Genomic DNA, 19,265 nt, shown 5'->3' with positions numbered 1-19,265 from the left:
ATTAACGTGGTATTATCCCGCTGAAAAGACACATATCGCCACCTAGTGTGGAGGAGGACAAACAGCTATTCCATTTTCTTGCGCTGCATGTAAACTGGGACAAGGACTGTAGAGAGAAAGTCGAATTTTGCTTGATTAAGCTCTGCATGTAAACGCACTGACTGATGACCCGGTTACACGTCCACCAGATTCACTTGAGTTTTCGTTTAAGTCACATCCTGTTTCTATAGCATCAAATAACGTTTACATTAACTACCTAGAATGACAGAAACATTTTTGAAAAAAAAGCAAAACACATTTGACGTGTAATTTAGTGTTTCAGTTTGGCCCGAGTCCCATCCACTAACATGGAGGAGGCGGAGCTTATTACATACACTGCATCCAGCCACCAGGGGGAGCTCTACTTGCTTTGGCTTCACCTCTGAGTAGCAGCTCCACCATCCGTCTTTATAGAGTCTATGGTGTTAACTGATGCATGGCTGAATTTAGATTTGGATGGGGACTGACCTGATTCACACCAAAGTTAACAGATGTCCCTTTCATAGTCAGGAGCCTTCAAGTCTAAATGTGTTTTTTTTTTCTTAAGTTATTTATCAACCCAGATGTCACAAGTCAGGGGGTGTCAAACACATTTTAGTTTAGGGGCCCACATTCAGCCCAACTTCATCTCAAGCGGCCCAGACCAGTAACATATAAATAACAACAAGTCCAGATTTTTTTCACTTTGTTTTAGTGCAAAGAAGTACAAGTAAATCAAGAGGATTTTTACATTTAATGAACACAAATCCTTTTAAAAAACATGTGTATGTATATATGTAAGCGCTTAATGTTTAGTTTTGGGTCTCAGTGTTGTATTAGGGATAGGAATACTTGTTATTTTTATTGAAATATTAGTCTTCTATGAAATTTTTGCACTTTGCAAATTCATGCAAGAGGCCAGATTAGACCGGTTTTGGGCCATGTGTTTGACATCCATGTCCCAAATGGATGAAGCTGAAAAATATCTTTATGGGGATCAGTTGTTTTTTTTCTAGTGTGCTCAGTATCTGACGCAAAACTCAGCTGTGAGTTGTCCCTGCAGTGAGTCAGAGGTTCCTGTTTCCCCCTTGTCTTGGGTCCTGATGTCATTTGCTCTCTGTGCCAGATACACCAGTGACTCAGTGTGCCATCATTATGTTTTGCCCTAAGAGGGGAGAAATGCTTTTCTGAACCTCCTGGCGTTTTTGTCTCTTGTTCCTTCTCTGCGTTAAGAGAGAAAAAAAAAGTATAAAAGTACAGATGTAACAACATAATATTGTGTAGGTCTCCCTTGTGCCACCAAAACAGCTGTGACTCATCAGTGAATGGACATGGGTCTTCTGAGGGTGTCCTGTGGTGTCTAGAAACAGGATGTTGTTAGTGGGGGGTCTCTGGGTCCTAAGGGTTGAGGGGAGGGGCCTCTGAGGATCATCCCACAGACACTTGACCAGTTTGGGATCTAGTGAATTTGTAGTGTGGGTCGACACCTTGTGCTGCTTTTAATGCTTTGTTTGTTGTCACTGGTTTTAATGTTGTGGCTAATGATGGTGTATTCGATAAAATGTCTAATTCATACTGTAGAATGAGAGAGGTCTATTTTTGAACGCTGTCTCTGTGAAAATCCATTAAGAGAGTTATAGAGACGTCTATGGTGTCCTCTCATTGACTGACTGGCCCAGACTCTACTGTAAAGAATTAGATTACTGTGTGACGTCACAGCGTGGCACTGGAAATCAATGGACTGTCATCCCTGAATACTAAATACACTAGTCACTGTGTGTGTGTGTGTGTCCCCTCTCATCTTTTCCCTCCTCTCATTAATTCTCCTCCTCATCAAGTGTCTCTCTGTCGCCAGTGTATTTGCAAAGAGTGAAGTCAGGACACGTGCACGCAAAGACGCAGAATAAAAAATAAATAAATAAATAAAACTTACACACTTCACAGCCACGGTAGCAGAAGACTTCCTAGTCACGACGCTCGCGGCGCGAGCACGCGCTCTAACCCAGAAACCAGCAGATGAGATAAAAAAAAAAAAAAAGTGAGGAAAAGAGACGCTGACACTATTAGAAGTAAAAGTCCAAACTAAACCAAAAGTCTGCAACCTTGGTTTCCCAGGTGCTGCACTGTTTCTCACACGTCCCGCGGAAGTCTTGCATCTAAAACTATATTTTGCCCTGAAGGAGGTCGTCCATTCGGGAGCCTGAGTTTACCGAATGAACAATCTACCCTTAAGATTAGACGTTTTCTGGCGTGGGTGGTAGTGAAGAACGTCCTCTGGGTGCCATAAGAGACAAGAAATATCCCTGTAGAGAGCAGTGGTGCACATGGATGAATGACATAGGTGAGGTGACATAATGTGAAGTCTATCCCAAAATGCAAATGAAAGGCAACTGGACTGGGAAAGCAAGACGCTGTGGTGGCAGCGCAGCCGCAGCATCTATCTACAGTCTACTAGATTCATTTTTTAATTAAAAAAGACCCAACAACACTGGAATGGGTTTTGAAACGCAACATCGAGCTATAGAGGGTACGCACGTGATGTCACAGCAAGCGCACGTCTCAGTGGTTACGGCCACCGAGAGGCAAACAGTGACAGTTGAGCACGGAGGTTAGCAGCATTAGTTTGAGTCATAGGCTGTAATAGCGTCTAAACTGTAAAATTAATTTAAAAACACGTGAAGAGCTGTTGTGTGATTGACTGAACCAACAGATTTGAGAAGCACTCAGATATATTTTTACAGATATCTGCCAAAGAAAAGAAAAGTAAATGGATCGCTGCATTTGGAAGAAACAACTGGAAACCAGGCACAGAAACCTGGTGTTGTGCTTCACATTTAGTGTCAGGTAATATTAAATTATGCTGTATTTTTCTGATTAAGTCATACCTGAAGTTATTTCTTAAGTTACGTTCTGGAGGGCTGTCAGACAAGTTTGTGGATGTTGTTGTTATGTCTGACAGTAACTATTTCTGTTCCAACAATAAACAACAATAAAACAGTAAACGGAATATTTGCGATCACTCCTCGTCACCCTTTTAACGTCCAGTCAGATGCTACAGTATCGTACAGCTAACGTTACTTCTCAGTAAAGCTCTTAGAGTTAGCATCTTTTATTTAGCCACATTTATCATAACTAAAACTTAAACCAACTGAAGTGGAAGCTAATCCACTTTTCCAAATTCACACTAGTGTGTTGTCCTTAATTTGATCCGATAATCCACATTTTTTCCCAGTCTCGCTGTATTTACTGCTACATTTCACCATGTTTTTGCCACTCAAAGGGGGCGTGGCCTTGGTACGCTTCCCAGCTCTGTGCTGCAGTTTTGCTCCAAACAAGGCAATCGTGAGATCCGTTAAAGCGGTTTTCCAAGACTGCAAAAGAGGCAGGACCTCGAACTGAGGCTTAACGCTCAAAAATGTCTGAGTTGTCCAGGTTTTAAGTTATTATTATTACTATGACGACATATGATTATATATCGATACAAAGATCATGTTAAACGAAGAAAGCGCCTCTGTCTCTCACAGAAACACGCCCAGCAGGAAAACATGTTAAACATACGCTACGTGCTCAAACCAAGTCCTTGCCTTCAATTTAAAATGTTCTGTGTGAATATACATGGAGGCATGAAATACGATTGTAATTGGTAATATAGGCCACGGGCAGTGATTGTGTGCACACAATGACGGCGTCTAAATCCAGAAGTGGCGCGCGTGTGTTCGTATGCAGCATGCGGTAGCAGCAGAGTGTGTGTTATATAGGCTGTGCAGAGTGATTGATCACAGGGAGCAGGGAAAAGCAGGTTACTGCAGCGCTTACACATGCACATTCATTCCCTCTCTGAGCGCGCTCCTCTTGGCATTTCTCATTTCCCTCCCTCCCTCCCTCTTCCTCTCCCTCGCTCCCCTCCCCCCTTGTTTCATCTCCATCTTTGCCTTTTCGCCTCCTCCCACCCCTCCTCCGAACCTCTCTCTCTCATTCTCGATACATCACTCTCACCTCCCCCGTCCCCGCGGCCATCACTCTCCCCTCATTCCTGTGGTCTCCCTCCTTTAGCTCTCAGCTCCTCTCCGCTCTCCGTCCTCCTCTGGCCGCCTCCTTTAACGGCCCAACCCCTCCTTCCTCCCATCTCTCTCTTTTTCTTTCTGTCCTGTTATCCGGAGCCCAGGGGAATGGAGAGACACTGTCACGTGTCTTCTTCTTCTTCTTCTTCTTCTTCCACCTACTCCTCATTTTTTCCCCCTCCCACTGTTATCTAGCTGCAGTAGTACTATACTGCTACTCTGGCAAGGGGCTCCATCTCTCTCCGAGGGCTTCCTCTGCCTCTCTAGCTCATATCATCCATCCATCTACTCTATTCAACCGTCCGTCCATCCGTCTAGAAATGCTGCATGGAAAGGGGTTTCAGTGACACCCTTTTAAAGCTGTATTTGCAGTTGTGCGTCGGGGGGGTTACAGCGTACTGTTGATAGACTGTTAATCGTGAAGACAACCCCCCAAGGAAGCGGAAGAAAGACTCTTCCTTTTTCTTTTTTTTCTTGTTTTTTCTTCTGTTTGCCATGATCGCTTCTCTGTGACGGCGAATAAAAGAGTGTAAACCCGGCGGCTGCAGAGCTGATTCAGTGATGAGGTGAAGAGACACAGATGGTACCTGGATGTAAAAGCAATGATCCAGCAGGCAAAGGAAAGCAGGAACTCTTGAGAGCATAGCCGCTGATATCTGTAGTTGACGCTGCACTGTTGGTATCTGAGAAGGGAGTTCTATAATCCCTTCATGTGAAACATACACCGATCAGGCAAAACATTATGACCTGATGTCCTGATATCCCGTCGGTCTCCCTTGTCCCTCCAAAACAGTTGCGACTCTTCAGTGAATGGACGTGGGCCTTCTGAGGTGAACATAGATGAACTCTGTTCAAGTGCGTCCTACAGATATGTGACATCAGTTTGGGATGTGGTGAATTTGGAGGTCAGGTCAACACCTTGTGCTGTCTATTTTTGTCAGGCTGCATCCTGCTGAGGACGATGGCTGCTTCCATCAAAGAGTGTCATTGCTATGGGGTGGGGGGTGCCTGGTCTGGTCTGGTCTGCGTGTTTTTTTTTCTGACAATAACATGAATAGTGAGTTCTGCAGCAGGACGCGGCAGATGCGTTCTTCTTCTAAGCATAACGCGTGTGCAGCACAATTCCTCACGAGGTGCTTTTCCGGCTGGCGACGCTCAAGAGACACTTGAGGCACACAACAGAGGTGAAGAAACCGTCGCTACATATTAACACTCTCTCTGTCTCTGTGGGGACTGGCTGCATATTTTTCCCTCAACTCCTGGCGGTAGCAGTCGGTGTCTTGTGGTGATAAGCGACAAGAGGATGGGATTGAGTAGCGCAAGGGTGAGGCTGGCAAGAAGTTATAAGTCTCGGGAATTCAGGCGTTGCTGCGCATTTCTGGATCTGTAGCATAAAGCTGTGAAACAGCTGCTGTTGTGATCTGAGAGAGGATTTTTTTTTTTTAGTTTTGGTAGTCGTTTGATGTGTTGTTCTGATAATGCAGATTTAAATAGAACAAAATAAAAAAAAATAAAAAAACAAGAGGACGCGGGAGGAGAGGGGGTTGGAGGAAACTCTGCTACCCCTCTGTCAGCTATCGCCATAACGACGAACCCGCTTCCCCCCGTCTCTCCGAGAAGTGACATTTCCCTTTGCCCTGGTTGCTGCTCCCTGCAGGGATGCTCTGATCCAGCCTCTGTGTGTGTGTGTGTTTGTGTCCTCATTAAAGGAGGCTAGAGACTGAGGGGGAGTGGCCGTGATCACACACACACACCTTGTCAAACCAGACCTCCGCTGTGTCTGAGATCAGAGGAGTGACAAAGTCATGCTACTAGACACACACACACACACAGTGTGTAAATCTTATTTTTACACTTCTGTGTCAGTCTTATCAGTCAGTGTGTGTCTTCAGTTGTCCCCCTTTACAAAAACTATACCGTCTCTGACCACCCCCACTCCAGCCATATTTAGATCACACAGCTAATACACACTAGGGGATGCATGACTTCAGATTTTTTAAAGTCAGCAGATATGTAACCAAAGTCACCAGCTAGTCTCTGATGACGTCACTAATAGAAAGTAATACTTTGCAGCGATGAAATCTATGTTCTTGACCTGAATACATATGCTGAGAACGGACAGCTCATGCTGCACACTGCAGATATGTATAGCCTGTATAAAAACAGGCAGCAAGTCAGCACCATCAGTAGCATTTAATAGTACTCCACAGAGTGTCGTAGGATGGTATAGTGTAGCCAGGTATTGCTCTGAATCCTTCTCCTCGTACTGCACCTAAAGATCTAACGACTTCACCAAATTGTTGGTGAAGTTGTTAACCGACTGATGTCCAGATGGTTGGGACCGTTTGCTCTGCTAGCATTAGCGGATGTCTTTTGAGATGCATTACAGTAGTACTTTAGTTGTATTTCAGGACTGACATGTCACAATAGAATGGGCTTCATCTTTGGTGAAGTATTTTCACACATTTGACCAACTGCTGCTAGTTTGCTGCAATGTCCCACTGGGCTCCTCGCCTGTCTTCTTGGAGGCGTCCAACTTGTTACTAGCCGCGTTTCCGTTACAGTTTTTCACAAAGTATATTTATGACATTACGATAATTTCGCTTTGTATGTGTTTCCATTGAAAGGTATTTGGCATGTGTCCTCTGTTTGGTTTTTCTGTTGTTAGCTCGGCTATATAGTAAATGAGGCTGTTACCGCAATATACTTCAGAGTTTAAAATAAATAAATAAATTACTCTGATGTCTTGTATTCTATGATTTGAAATACACTACTTTGTTCTTTAGGTTTACCAGACACATTAGGGTGTATTTACATAAAGTATTGGTATGAGATCGGTATCACCGATACCAGCCTAAATTTTACTCAGCATCGGATCGGAAAGAAAATCTGTGGTATCGAACATCACTACTGTGAATGAGCTGTAATTCTCAGGATATCCCATAATTCTCTTAAATTCTCATCACACGAGACTTCGCTTTGAGGAAGATGGACTTCAAATGAACTGGTCACATAACCCAGTAGGTCATCTCCAGTGACACTGGTGACGGGTCAATGCCAATTTCCATTGCACTTTTGCGATACACTTTGAAAAACCACCTCATGATCAAAGCATAAAAAATGTTTCAACGACATTTGTAATGGAAACGCAGCAACCGTCACTTGCTCAAAGCTTCCCCTAAGACAAGCACAGTCACGACACCACTCTCACCACCTGCCTCCGCTTACAAACGGCTTAAAATGAAATGAAAATGAAGAACAAAGTGCATAAGCATATTAGCTGCAGTATCATTATTGCTTCCTTTCTCTCTGCTAAATACATCTTCTGTGTTATGAAGCCAGGGGTCATTATCAATCATGCAATACAGCAGACAAGGCCAGCTCTTAAGGAGAGAGAAGAAACTCTTCTAGTTCAGGAAAAATATCAATTTGAGCGCCTCAGAGTAATCCAAAAAGGGTTTTCCTTCGTCATGCTGTATTAACAACAATCTTTACTGTGAGTGCATTTAAATCATCTGTACACGGCTTGCCTTTGCCAGAAAACGTGACGTCAGAAATAGCCTCCACAAACTAGATATCTGGTGTCCACCATATTTGTTACACATATAAAGAACTAAAACAAACAAAAAAAAGCAACGGCTTTATGATGCCCCAAAATATCCTAAACTGTTCAGTCTAGAAACAGGAAATAATAATAAATAAATATATAAAAATAAAAAACTCAAGCTCACCCTGCACTAGAGTGGAACAGGTAGCCATGGAAACGCATCCTACACATTTTAGTGTCCAAAAGCAGGTACACATTGTACAATAAAACAAGTAAAAACACAAATGGAAATAAATCATTGGCCCACTATAAATGAAAAAAACAAAACAAATACTGTTTAATTAAACTGAATGGCAGTAAATGAATAAAAATCAGATAAATGAACCAGTGTGGAATACAATAACGTTACTGTGGACTCACCCGGTGAGCACGACCACAAAGTCCATGACGTTCCAGCCGTTCCTCAGGTAGGAGCCCTTGTGTAACGCAAAACCCAGAGCCAGGATCTTTATCCCCGACTCAAAACAGAAGATGGCTATGAAGTAGGGCTCCGTCTCCTCCTGCAGGGGAGGAAGCCGGGAGGCGAGAGGGGAGGGAGAGAATGGGGGCGCGTTAAAGGGCAGATGAGTTGAAAAGTTTTGAAGAGGAAAGGTGAGACAGTCAGGATCAGTTAATTGTTTAAAACTGATACAACCTTCAAAGCACAATCGTAACAATTAGAACTTCTTAAACTTTTGTGGTAATGTGTGTAGAGCCAAACATTGATAAGAGTTTATTTCTGTGAATGCATGTTGTTTAATGTACACTCACTCGCCAGTTCATTAGGTACACCTGTGACAGTCCTGCACTAAATCCTTCCAGTAAAAAAGGTGGTAAAATTTAACTGCATGTCAAAATAATAGGAACATGCGTCGGTGCAACGTAACACAAATTCAACACACAGTACTAGAAAACAGGGAGTTAGAGGGTTCGTTTCATTTAGAAGACTTAGTACAATTAGACTGTTTTCACCTAAAGAACTAGGAAGTGAGTGTTGCATACCATCCTGTCGCTACATGCATTGAATGTACGCGTGCATGTGTGCGTATGTGTGTGTGTTTAGTGAGTTTACCAGTCTTTCGGACAGAGGCGTCTTGTCTCCGTCTGGAAGATGCTGCTCCAGAGCCAGGACGATGCAGTTCGCAATGATGGTGGTGAGGATCATCCATTCAAACGGAGTACAGCTGGAGTTAAGGCCAACGTCGCCAACAGGCAGTAAATGCACATAATGTTCCGAACACTGGGATCACTCACAAGGTGAAGATCGGGCCACTGAAAGTGCCGTTTAAAATTGATCACATTGCATTTGCACTGAGAAGGAGACATTTCCCTGTCTTACTCTGTCTATTCATGTATTTTTTTTTCTAGTCAAACTTTGTAAATACATTTACCTTCCACTTGAACTTCCATCTGTGTCAATGTTGCCTACACCGATCAGACATAACATTATGACCACCTTCCTAATATTGTGTAGGTCTCCCTTGTGCCTCCAAAACAGTTGTGACTCAAGGAGTATCATTACTATGAGGTGGGTGGTGTCTGGTTTGGTCTAGGAAGGTGCTACATGTCTAAGTTACATCCACACAAACCAGGTCCAAAACTTTCCCAGAGAAACACTGTTTTGTCACAAGATGGTCAATGTGTTTCACTTCTCCTGCTAGGGGTCATAATGTTGTGGCTGATTGGTATGTGCAACTATTGGTTTGTTAAATTCACTCAGATAATCCCTTTTAGGACAAGCCGAGCTAGGAAGCAAAACCGATGATTACAGAAAAAAACAACACACCCAAATTATATAGTGTTTCACAAACCTCAGACAGAAAATGTGAACCAGTCTTGACCATTAACGATGCATCTAAAACTGAAAACGGTGAGTTTAGTTTGGCCAAGTGTGAGAATTAAATTCCCGAACACACGCAAACACACAGCGGCTGACTCACAGAGGTCGCCTGGTGGAGCGGCCGGCTTTTCACAGCGCTCCATCCAGTCAAGTGTGTTTGGATGTGTTGTGCTGTGCGCTACCCTTGTGTGTGTGTGTGTGTGTGTGTGTGTGTGTGTGTGTCCATGCCTGAGTAATGGCCGCTGGAGGGGCTACGATGACTGGATACATCCAGACAGATCAAGCCTGTGCCTAATTGGCCAGTCGTTATCCTGTTAGCCCCGTAATGTGTGTGTGTCCGTCTCTTTGCATGCGTGTGTGGTGGGAGTACGAGTCCATTGTCGTGTTTACCAGATGCAACGCTGACATTGACACTATGGCCGGAGGACGGCCTCTGTGTGTGTGTGTGTGTGTGTGTGTGTGTGGAGAGGGGGGGGGTAAGAGGCGGCTGGTTGACGTGAGAGGATCAGACAGGTCGGTCTGGGGAGTACACACTAACAAGACGACGCTGAACTACGTGGCTCATGCTGGCAGCTGGCAACACAAACTCTAAGTGGAAGACGCTGGAAGAAGCTGCAAATGAGAACCCCCCCCCCCACAAAAGGTATTGAGGTATTTAGCTTCTCTGTATTACTGGTAACACTGATGCAGTAGGTTCTTGAAGACACTCTAGACTTCTTTTACAGCCTTTAAAGTCAGAGAGAAGGTCTGGTAAGAGAGAGATCTAGCGTTCTGTCCAGGTCATCTATACGTTAATACTTGAGAAACTCAAGTCCTCATAGGCCCCTCCCCCTGCAGCATGCACCCACACACCGTATACTGACCTCTGCCCAGGAGAGATTAGCAAATATTAGCATCCGGGGGCTCACAGTGTGGATGCTAACATCTCCGCTTTTCCTCAACCTCAACTTCCTACCAGTCCCTTAGAACTGAAGAAGCTACTCAGATAAGTGTCAAAAAGCAACATCAAAACAAAAAAACTCTACAAGTCCAGTTGCCTTTCTTGAATGCTTATTGGGGATATTCAATTTTCCACATTAACCACGCCCACTTACAATTTCTGACAAACCACAGAATAGTTGTCGGACACGATGCAAGAAAAAAACGCCATTCAGTGTTATCTACCTACGCTGATACGGACATCGTAGAGTCCACTCAGGCAAAAGGCTGCACCGAAATAACAACAGCAAACAGTCAACGCTGCGTTTAAAAGAAGAGAAAAGTTTCCTGGAGGCAGCATCGAGGAGAACAATGTTCCAGAGAGGGTCTGGGAGTTTATGCCGTTGGATGACCAGAACATTACTGTATTATACAACACAGCCAAGGTAGGTCACAGCCAGGTCACAGTAATCCAAGAGGCGTTTAAGGAAGGCAACTGGACTTGCAGAATTTATTAACGTTTTAGTGAAGTTTGACGTTTTATCCGAGTAGCTCCTTCAGTTCTGAGACTGGTGGAAAGTTGATGTTTAAAAAGGAAACTCTGTGGGTAAAACCCACCAGAAACTTGCTGGACTTGTTTCTGTAATAACCAGAAGCTGGTGCCGCTACATGGAGCTGATACTGAATATTAAAAGATCAGTATTGGATCGGGGGGGGGGGAACATTTGATCAGGACTTCCCTAATGATAACGTAAGTGAACTCGGACATGTGACATTAATGTGAGCACTCATCGGTGGGGAGTTGTTAACTAATTTGGAAATACCTTCACTCGTCTTGCCTCCAAAAATCCCGCAATGTAGTAGTTAAGTCTCTTCTGTACTTCTTAATTCACTTCAACATCTTACTGTTCTGCACTAAAATGATCAGAAACAAATCTTCCTCTCATTCCTAAACAGGCATTTTGTCTGTAGTTTGTAAGATTTAAGAAAAAAAAGAAGAACAAAAAAATCCCGACATGACAGGACATGACAATCAGACTCATCTGCTAAATAATGAGCCATTTCTTACAGCTCTTTTTTTGTGAATGTTTTGTGGTTGTTTTCCTGCTGTATGTTGGACGGCATGTCAAATATTTCTTGTGTTTGATGTCACTTTCAAGTTGTTCTCAAATTGAACTCAGGTTAAGTTTTCTTTTTCATAATGTCATGCAGCGCACATATGCTGCGTTTGTGTGTGTGAAGGAGAGAGAGGAGATTATATGCCAGCTTGCCACAGCATCTATTATTCAGCAGACACACACTCTGCTGGCCTACCAACCTGCTGAAAGGAGGCGGTAACACTTTATGTGCCTCGCTGCCTCATTTCCTCTCATTCCTTTAGTCTCTATCTCTTGAGATGTTATCACTTTTCCACCACTTTTCTGTTTAAGTCTTGCTTCTGGTTCATTTTCTCCTACAAAGCTTCCTCAAGCTGACTGCAGAATCTTGTTTTCTTTCCGTCCGTCTATCACTCTCTCTGTCCGCCACATCGCCATCTTCCTCTTTTTTTTCTTTTTTTTTTTAGAGAGAGGAAAAAACACCGGGTGAATCGGAAGCAATTAGAGAGCAGAACATTTTGGCAACAGTATTATTGGTGAGCGCTGCAAAATTGCGTGTGTGTTCCTCTCTTGTTAATTAAAATGGCTTTCTGATGGCCACAAACAAGCCCCACTCTGCCAAATACACTGACCTCAAACACACACACACACACACACACACACACACACACACACACACACACACACACACACACACACACACTTCATTCCTTATCTCTTCCGCCCACTGCAGCCAGCTACTTGAAGTAAAACCCCACTGCTTGTATTTTTTATTTATTTTTTTGTTGTTGTTGTTTTGTTTTCTTTGCCCGAAGTCCGAATGATTCTTGTAAAAGTGTCCTTGGCATTTTGAAAAACTTACACAACCAATATTCAAAAATGTAGAATTGTTCACCTAACTCAGTGGGGCTGTAATGTTTTACAGCGTAGAAAGTAGCGTAGAAAGGCTTGTCAGTCAATCACGGGCCATCATTTACTCAAGTTCAAACTGCAGCTACACAAACAGAAAACGCAAGAGCAACAGACCCCTTCATGGGCTACGTCACTGTGACGTCACAACGTTAGCTGGAGACCAAACAGGGAGAAGCTTGAGGCGAACATTGTCACTGTCAACCGGGAAAATGTCATCTTGTTATATTTTTGGGGACCAAAGCTGAAAAAGCAAAAATGCTCACTAGAAGTTTTATCGCATACCAGCCACTGATAGTTGTACAAGACTTTGGCTGAACACGATTAAAAGAAAGGATTTGAGTGACACAATCATCAACAACTATCTCTTTGCAATGCACATATGATGTGAGGTAAGATTAATCATTATTTGGAGGATTCTTGATGCATGCTAATGCTAACCGTGAGCTAAAATTGCATTTGCTACATTACCCTCCACAGTGGTTCCACTTACTTCTTATAATATTTTTGTTGAGGCTTCATTTGATAAAGACAGACCGGACTACATCTCCTGTGTGTCCTCCTTTTGTCAAATTGTCCCTGCAGTGAGAGTGTAGGGGTAGGTGAATGTAGTCCCATCAGTGCTAACCGACATTTACAGGCTACAGTGTTTGAGATCTTCTGCCTCCAGTGAAGCCCCGCCCCTCAAAAAAGTGACACTCTTTACAACCTGTGAACTGTGAGCTATACTTCAGAGAATAAATATTAACTAACGATGGATCATGAATGCCTCCAGCACTGTACCCCCCTGGCTGCTTATTGGGACATTTGGATTTGTGGACACCTAGTTACTGTATTGTGATGCGGAGCATATATGATTTTAATTTCTGAGCAGACTCTTAGAGGCCTCAATGCTGCTTATTGAGCTTTCCCTGTCTTTAAATGTGACTTTACTGTTCTACCCCAACACTACATGAATAGAGGGTTCATCTTCAGAAAAATCGCTCCGCACCTTTACAAAATATCCCTCCCAGATCAGTGATCCACGTGTGCACCGGCCGTGACAAATAATTTTTATATCCGTGAAGATGATGAACTAGCTACCTGTTAAAAAATTCCTCCTCTGTCCACACACACCGTAGCCCCGAAACCTCCACAAAAACCACCCACACCACATTTAAATTCCTCCGTCTAAGTCATCCTATGAAAAATGTCCTCCTGTACCAGTTTGCTTGTCTGTGTGCGCGTGTGTGTGTGTGTGAGTGTGTTTGTGTGTGTATGTGTGTTCACTCAAGTGTGTTTGCGTGTGTGTTTTCAGCTGATGAGGCATTTTGGCGTGGCGCTGAGGCTGTGCTTTAGGGGAGCCGAGGCTGATGAGGGGGAGATTTTAAATCACACCAAATGAAGCTTTATCAAATAAATGAAACTGTGTAGCACTCGACTCAGCAAGAGTCTGTTCCTTTATGGGAGTGACGCAAGCTCTCTCTCTCTCTCTCTCTCTCTCTCTCCCTCTATCACTCGTTCTCCTTCACGAATATGCAGAGCTGAGAAATAACCAGAAAGAGGTTCACACAGTCAAACACTCTCCTCTATATTTTAACTCCAATTAGGGTTTAAAGGAGGCTAAAAGCATTCTGTGCACTCACTTTTAAAGTGTGTCGTGACTGAACACACATGAACGCACATACGCCGATCAGGCATAACATTATGACCAGCTTCCTAATATTGTGTAGGTCTCCTTTGTGCCTCCAAAACAGAGACTCATCAGAGAATGGACGTGGACCTTCTGAGTGTGTCCTGTGGTGTCTGGGAACTGGATGTTGTTAGTGGGGGGCATTTTGGTCCTATGGGCTCCTCAAACGTACAGTAGAATATAGATAAATTAAAACACAGAATTCTTTACCACTGTCAATGACTACACTGACAAAAAAAAAATTCAGAATAAAAAACAAAACAATGCCATGGAAGAACACATGTTTTTGTCGACATGTCTTTTCTTCTTTTTGCCTTAAGTTGGTGATCTTAGAATATTGTAAAGTTTATTTTAAGTTTTTGTAGTATTTGTTCATTATGTGTCTTTTTAATGCATCTGTTTTAACTGTCATGTGCTAATGGGGACCCCAGAAAGACTTGCAGTGCTCTAGGGCTTCCTTATGAAGCTAATCAGGCTACCTTATAAATAAATATATAAATAAATCCTGCAGATACTTGATCGGTTTGTGATCTAGTGAATTTGGTTGCAGGTCAAGACCTTGTGATATTTTTAAGTTTTTTTTTTTTTGAGTTCAGGCTGCATCCTGCAGTCATCAAGGAGTGTCATTGTCATGGGGTGGGGGTACCTGGTCTGGCCTAGGTAGGGGACTCTCCCATAGAGTAACGCTGGGCGCATTTGACCCAAGATGCTTCCTAAGTCCCAGAAAGGACGCCCCCGGGATGACAACGAGTCCACGATTTGTCATCAGCAAAGTTTCTGAGAGCTGATCTAATGGGAAATCTGAGAATCTGATTCAGATTCTTATGCTAACACTCCCCCAATATAGGATATCCTATCCCGTATAGAACATATAGGATCGTAAATACTAAATAAATCAACATATATTTACAGTCAGATCTTAGCTGCGGCTCTGAACCTGCTAGAGGTACGGTAACTTTCAATCACATTCTACCTGAGCTGATGCTGTGTTTCGTTTAGTTTCATTTCACTTTGCTGCTTTCATGCCGCACTCTGCAGCTTTGCTTCGAGTTTCATCTACACTTCGACCATTCAAATCTTCCCTCTATACTCCGTTTCTAGTTCAGCCATCTTGCCTTCCTCCTCTACCGCCACTTCCCGTCCCTCCCTCCCCATCTTGCTCCACTCTTCTCCTCCATGAACAGCTATATATAGACATGTGAAAGATAAAAGGATGCGTCTCTCTTCCTTTTTTTTCCCCCCCTGACCCCAACTCCTTTTTGATTTCTGGATGAAGCTTGTTTTTGTTGGCGGAATATCTGCTGTGCCACTTTCCAGGCTGCTAATGTGAAGCTGTACAGATTCTACACGGAGCTGCCCATCACTCTGTCTTTTTCCCCACTGGTTTTCTGCTGCAACGTTGCAACCACCATTTCCAAACCAAAACGGAAGCTGTGCACAGATTTAAAAAAAAAAAAAAAAAAAAGCCCTGCACATGTGAATACACACACACACGCAAACGCAACAAACAAACACAAGTACGCAATAGCACTTGCAGCAGCTCCCATGATGAAACTCAAGGAAAGAGTCTCAACTCTGGGGAGAAGCAGTTTGTATATATGCGCACACATACGAGGCGCTGTTAGAGACATTGTTCAGACCGTGCCCTCACATTCACATAAACTCACTCACATGCTACACTGAAAGTTCATATGAGAACTTTTCAATTCTTCATTGTGAAATTTGAGCATAATCCAGTGGAGTAAACAGTCATCTGGAATCGTTCCCTCCTCCTCTTAGTTTAGTTTTACTCAACCCTTTAGGCTGAGCCGGTACTTTTCAACTGTGCCCTCCTGGTAGCGGGAGTTTTCCCCTATCTGGGCGCACTGGGAAGCAGGTCACACCGTCCCCTGTCGATTCATAATGTCACTTGAACTGCAATACTCAGGGCCCACTAAAGCTTGGTTTATGCTCCTGGAACACGCGGCCTGCGGCAGAGAGGGAAGAACTTTCTGTCCTTGTCTGCCCGCTGAGTCACGTAAACAAGGAAAGGCATTCGGACCGCTCACTGCCGTTAACGGTCTTCGTCGCCGTAACACGAACTTCCATGTCTAGGGAGGTGCAGCTTTAGTGTCACTTGCCTGTTGCTGTACTTGCCGGCATCACACAGCACTGAATTCTGTTCTCTTGTAAACGTGATGTCACGTGGTGACTCATGCCGATTCAGAACAGATGAGTAAAGAGTACTCTTCCAAAGTGGTGTGCACACCGATCAGACATAACATTATGACCGTCTTCCTGATATTGTGTAGGTCTCCAAATCAGTTGTGACTCATCAGAGAATGGACATGGGTCTTCTAAGGGTGTCCTGTGGTGTCTGGTGACAGGATGTTGTTAGTGGGTCCTTTGGCCTGAACTGGTGCTTAAAGAATGGAATGTAAGGCATTTTGTGTATCATAATTCATAATTATCATGATAAAAAAAAAGTGGTGTGGGGTCTCGCAGCTATCAAAGACGATACATTGCTACGTCAGATGTTTAATCACATTTAAGGTGTTACCTCCTTTGCATTAGATCTCATTCTAGGACTTGTTGCAGGTTGCCAATACCGCATCTTTTGAGGTGAAGTCCGGCCAAACTTCTGACCATTTTAGCTTACCCTGGATTTGCACCGGGTGCGTCTGCTGTGTGTACTTCAGTTGAGTCTATGGAGGTTAAAAACCGACGTCACATGGAGTGTCGGCACAGCTCAGAGGGCAGTAATTAAAACTTCAGTGGCACTGAAATGAGTTGCTTTTTGGCACCGGTGCCGTTTTATGATACAGAGTATCAGTACCCATTGTTATTGAGGGGAGGGGTGCCTCTGGATCCTCTGAACAGATGCTTGATCAGTTTGGGATCTTCGTTTTTTTTTTTAATTTTTCTTTTTTAAAGTTGTCCCTAAACTGTTTTTTGCTGTGTATCTGTGTAAGGCTGCATCCTGCTGGGGAGGACTGCCGCCATCAAGGAGTGTCATTGCTATGAAGTTGGTGGCGCCTGGTCTGGTCTAGGTTGGTGCCTAAGTATCATTCACACAAATGCCAGGTCCTCAGAAGATGGTCAATGTTATTTACTTCTCCTGTCAGTGGTTCTAATGTTGTGGCTGATCGGTATATTGACTTTGAATGTGAACAAGGAAATTTATTTCCAACCAATCACATCTTCACACGCGTTTTCCGTCCTAAGATAAAATGCATTAAGCATCAAGACTTCAAAGATCTCCTAACTTCTTCCTTTCATTTTTTCTTTCGTCACATCTTAATCTTCCCTACTTCTCTGCCCTATCTGAGTTAAGGCCTCTTTCTCTTTCCTCTTAATCTGGATCACTAGCGCCGGAAGATGCTTTCCTATTTTCCGCCCTTTTCCATCCTCTTGTTTCCTCTTTCTTCCTCTCTGACTCCTGCCGCCAGGCAACCTTAACCGAGCCAGGCAGGCGGCTGCAGCATCAGCATCTCCTCACCAGGATGAAAAGAGTGGAATAGTGAAGAGAGTAAAAATATAAATATATAAAAGAAGAACATAAGTAGAAGTCAGGAAATAGGGGAATGGGGAAAGGAAAGATGGATGAAGAATTAAGTACAGAATGGAGGAAGGTCTGAATGATGAGGGAGTAGATGAAGTAAAGAGAGGGGATTAAGATGGAGGGGGAAAAAATGGGAGGATGAGAAGAGGTGCAGAGAGGAAAAGTGTAAATGTGAAGACGGAAGAGGAGCGGAGAGCGATGAGGTAGAGGAGGCGAGATGGAGGCAAAGATAGGCTGAGAGAAGGAGCAAGAGGAGGGAGAATTGCAGTATTTTTATCATTCTGAGTGAGTGGGCTCTATAAAAGTAGGTTACTGTCAGCAGACAAGGAGAAACACACACACACACACACACACACACACACACATACACACACACACTTGTACCATCTCCATTTTAGCTCTGCTGAAGCAGCTGCAGTATGTGTGCGTATATATGTGTGTGTGTGTGAGAGAGAGACAGAGAGATGAGCATGCTCAGTGAGCCACCAGCTCAACTCCTGGTTCCTGCATGCAAATACCAAGTTGACTGTCTAAATGGCAGTGGTGGATATTTCAGCAGAAATAAAAAAAAAAAAAAGGAAACCTAACGAGCAGAACACATCTGCCCTTAAGGCGTTCTAGTGATGATACACTGCTTAAACACAATGAATCAAAATGAGCACCGATGCTTATCCAACAGCAGGTGAGGAACTCTCCATATTACACAACCTAGTCCTGGATGGAACAATCCTCCTTTATAAACTTTCCACAGAAATTATTGTTCACGTTTTGCACAAGGCAATTTCGGCACCTAGTCTTAGGAGCATTTCACGCCCTGGTGTCTGGCTGAAGTATAGATGACAGTCGCAAATTAGGCCACGCCCCCATTTGGGTAAAAACCAACCACTAAATACAGCTCCCCCCGTAGTCTGTGCTTATTTTGTGTTGCTAGCATTCGTCGGCTGGAGAGCTGGCGAAACGGCTACCGTTACTCAGGCAGACACATATGTAATGTCGTTGCTGAGCGATGATCTACGACATTAAATGGAAAATTTAAAAAAGACCAACTGAGAAATGGGTGAATGTCGCCACTCGGTGGATGGAGGTGCCATACCAGAACATTTAATCTATGACCTCATTGAATCTCCGGGTAATATATGACATCAATTCATAATCATTCTATAATGTTAAATTAATGAATCACGACATAAATAAAGCATGAAGCTTGGCCAACGTTAACACTTTACGGTAACGTAACTCTGTAGCTCTGTAATTTGTCATTTCAGTTGAGGATCAACATTTACGACTTTCACTTTATAGCATTAATTTTGGATTTTTACCATTATAACTATCAACTGCGACGACTGACATTAGCTAATGTAGGCATCATAATTTAAAGTGCTTGAGCATTTGCCGCAAACATACACATATTGACTATCAGGGTCCTGCGGCTTTCCATCTTTGTCCACACGTTTTGTGGCCTGAAGCCATAAAGTTATTCGTTTTTGTGTCCATCTCTCTTGAGGGGAGAAGAGGAAATCTTCGTTTTATCTTTTAAATGGTTTGAAAAACTATGCACAACACAGGAACTTCTTCTTTGTTACAAATGAGGTCAGCAATTTGGTATTGTGTAATGTAGATGTT

At 43.4% G+C, this 19,265-nt stretch overlaps 1 protein-coding gene across 15 annotated transcripts in view; it reads right to left on the bottom strand.

Moving 5' to 3' along the window:
* cacna1ab (calcium channel, voltage-dependent, P/Q type, alpha 1A subunit, b) overlaps positions 1-19,265 on the bottom strand; it is a 135,307-nt gene that overhangs the window by 89,683 nt on the left and 26,359 nt on the right. For all 15 annotated transcript variants that reach the window (XM_047577325.1, XM_047577317.1, XM_047577321.1 and 12 more), the window contains exons 2-3: positions 8,738-8,843; positions 8,047-8,186 (exon numbers count right to left, since the gene is read on the bottom strand). In XM_047577325.1, coding sequence (XP_047433281.1) covers positions 8,047-8,186; positions 8,738-8,843 — 246 coding nt within the window. The remainder of the gene's footprint in view (positions 1-8,046; positions 8,187-8,737; positions 8,844-19,265) is intronic.

Source organism: Mugil cephalus, chromosome 2, assembly GCF_022458985.1.
Source record: "Mugil cephalus isolate CIBA_MC_2020 chromosome 2, CIBA_Mcephalus_1.1, whole genome shotgun sequence".
Lineage (NCBI taxonomy): Eukaryota > Metazoa > Chordata > Actinopteri > Mugiliformes > Mugilidae > Mugil > Mugil cephalus.
This window is presented reverse-complemented; position numbering and strand designations above follow the sequence as displayed.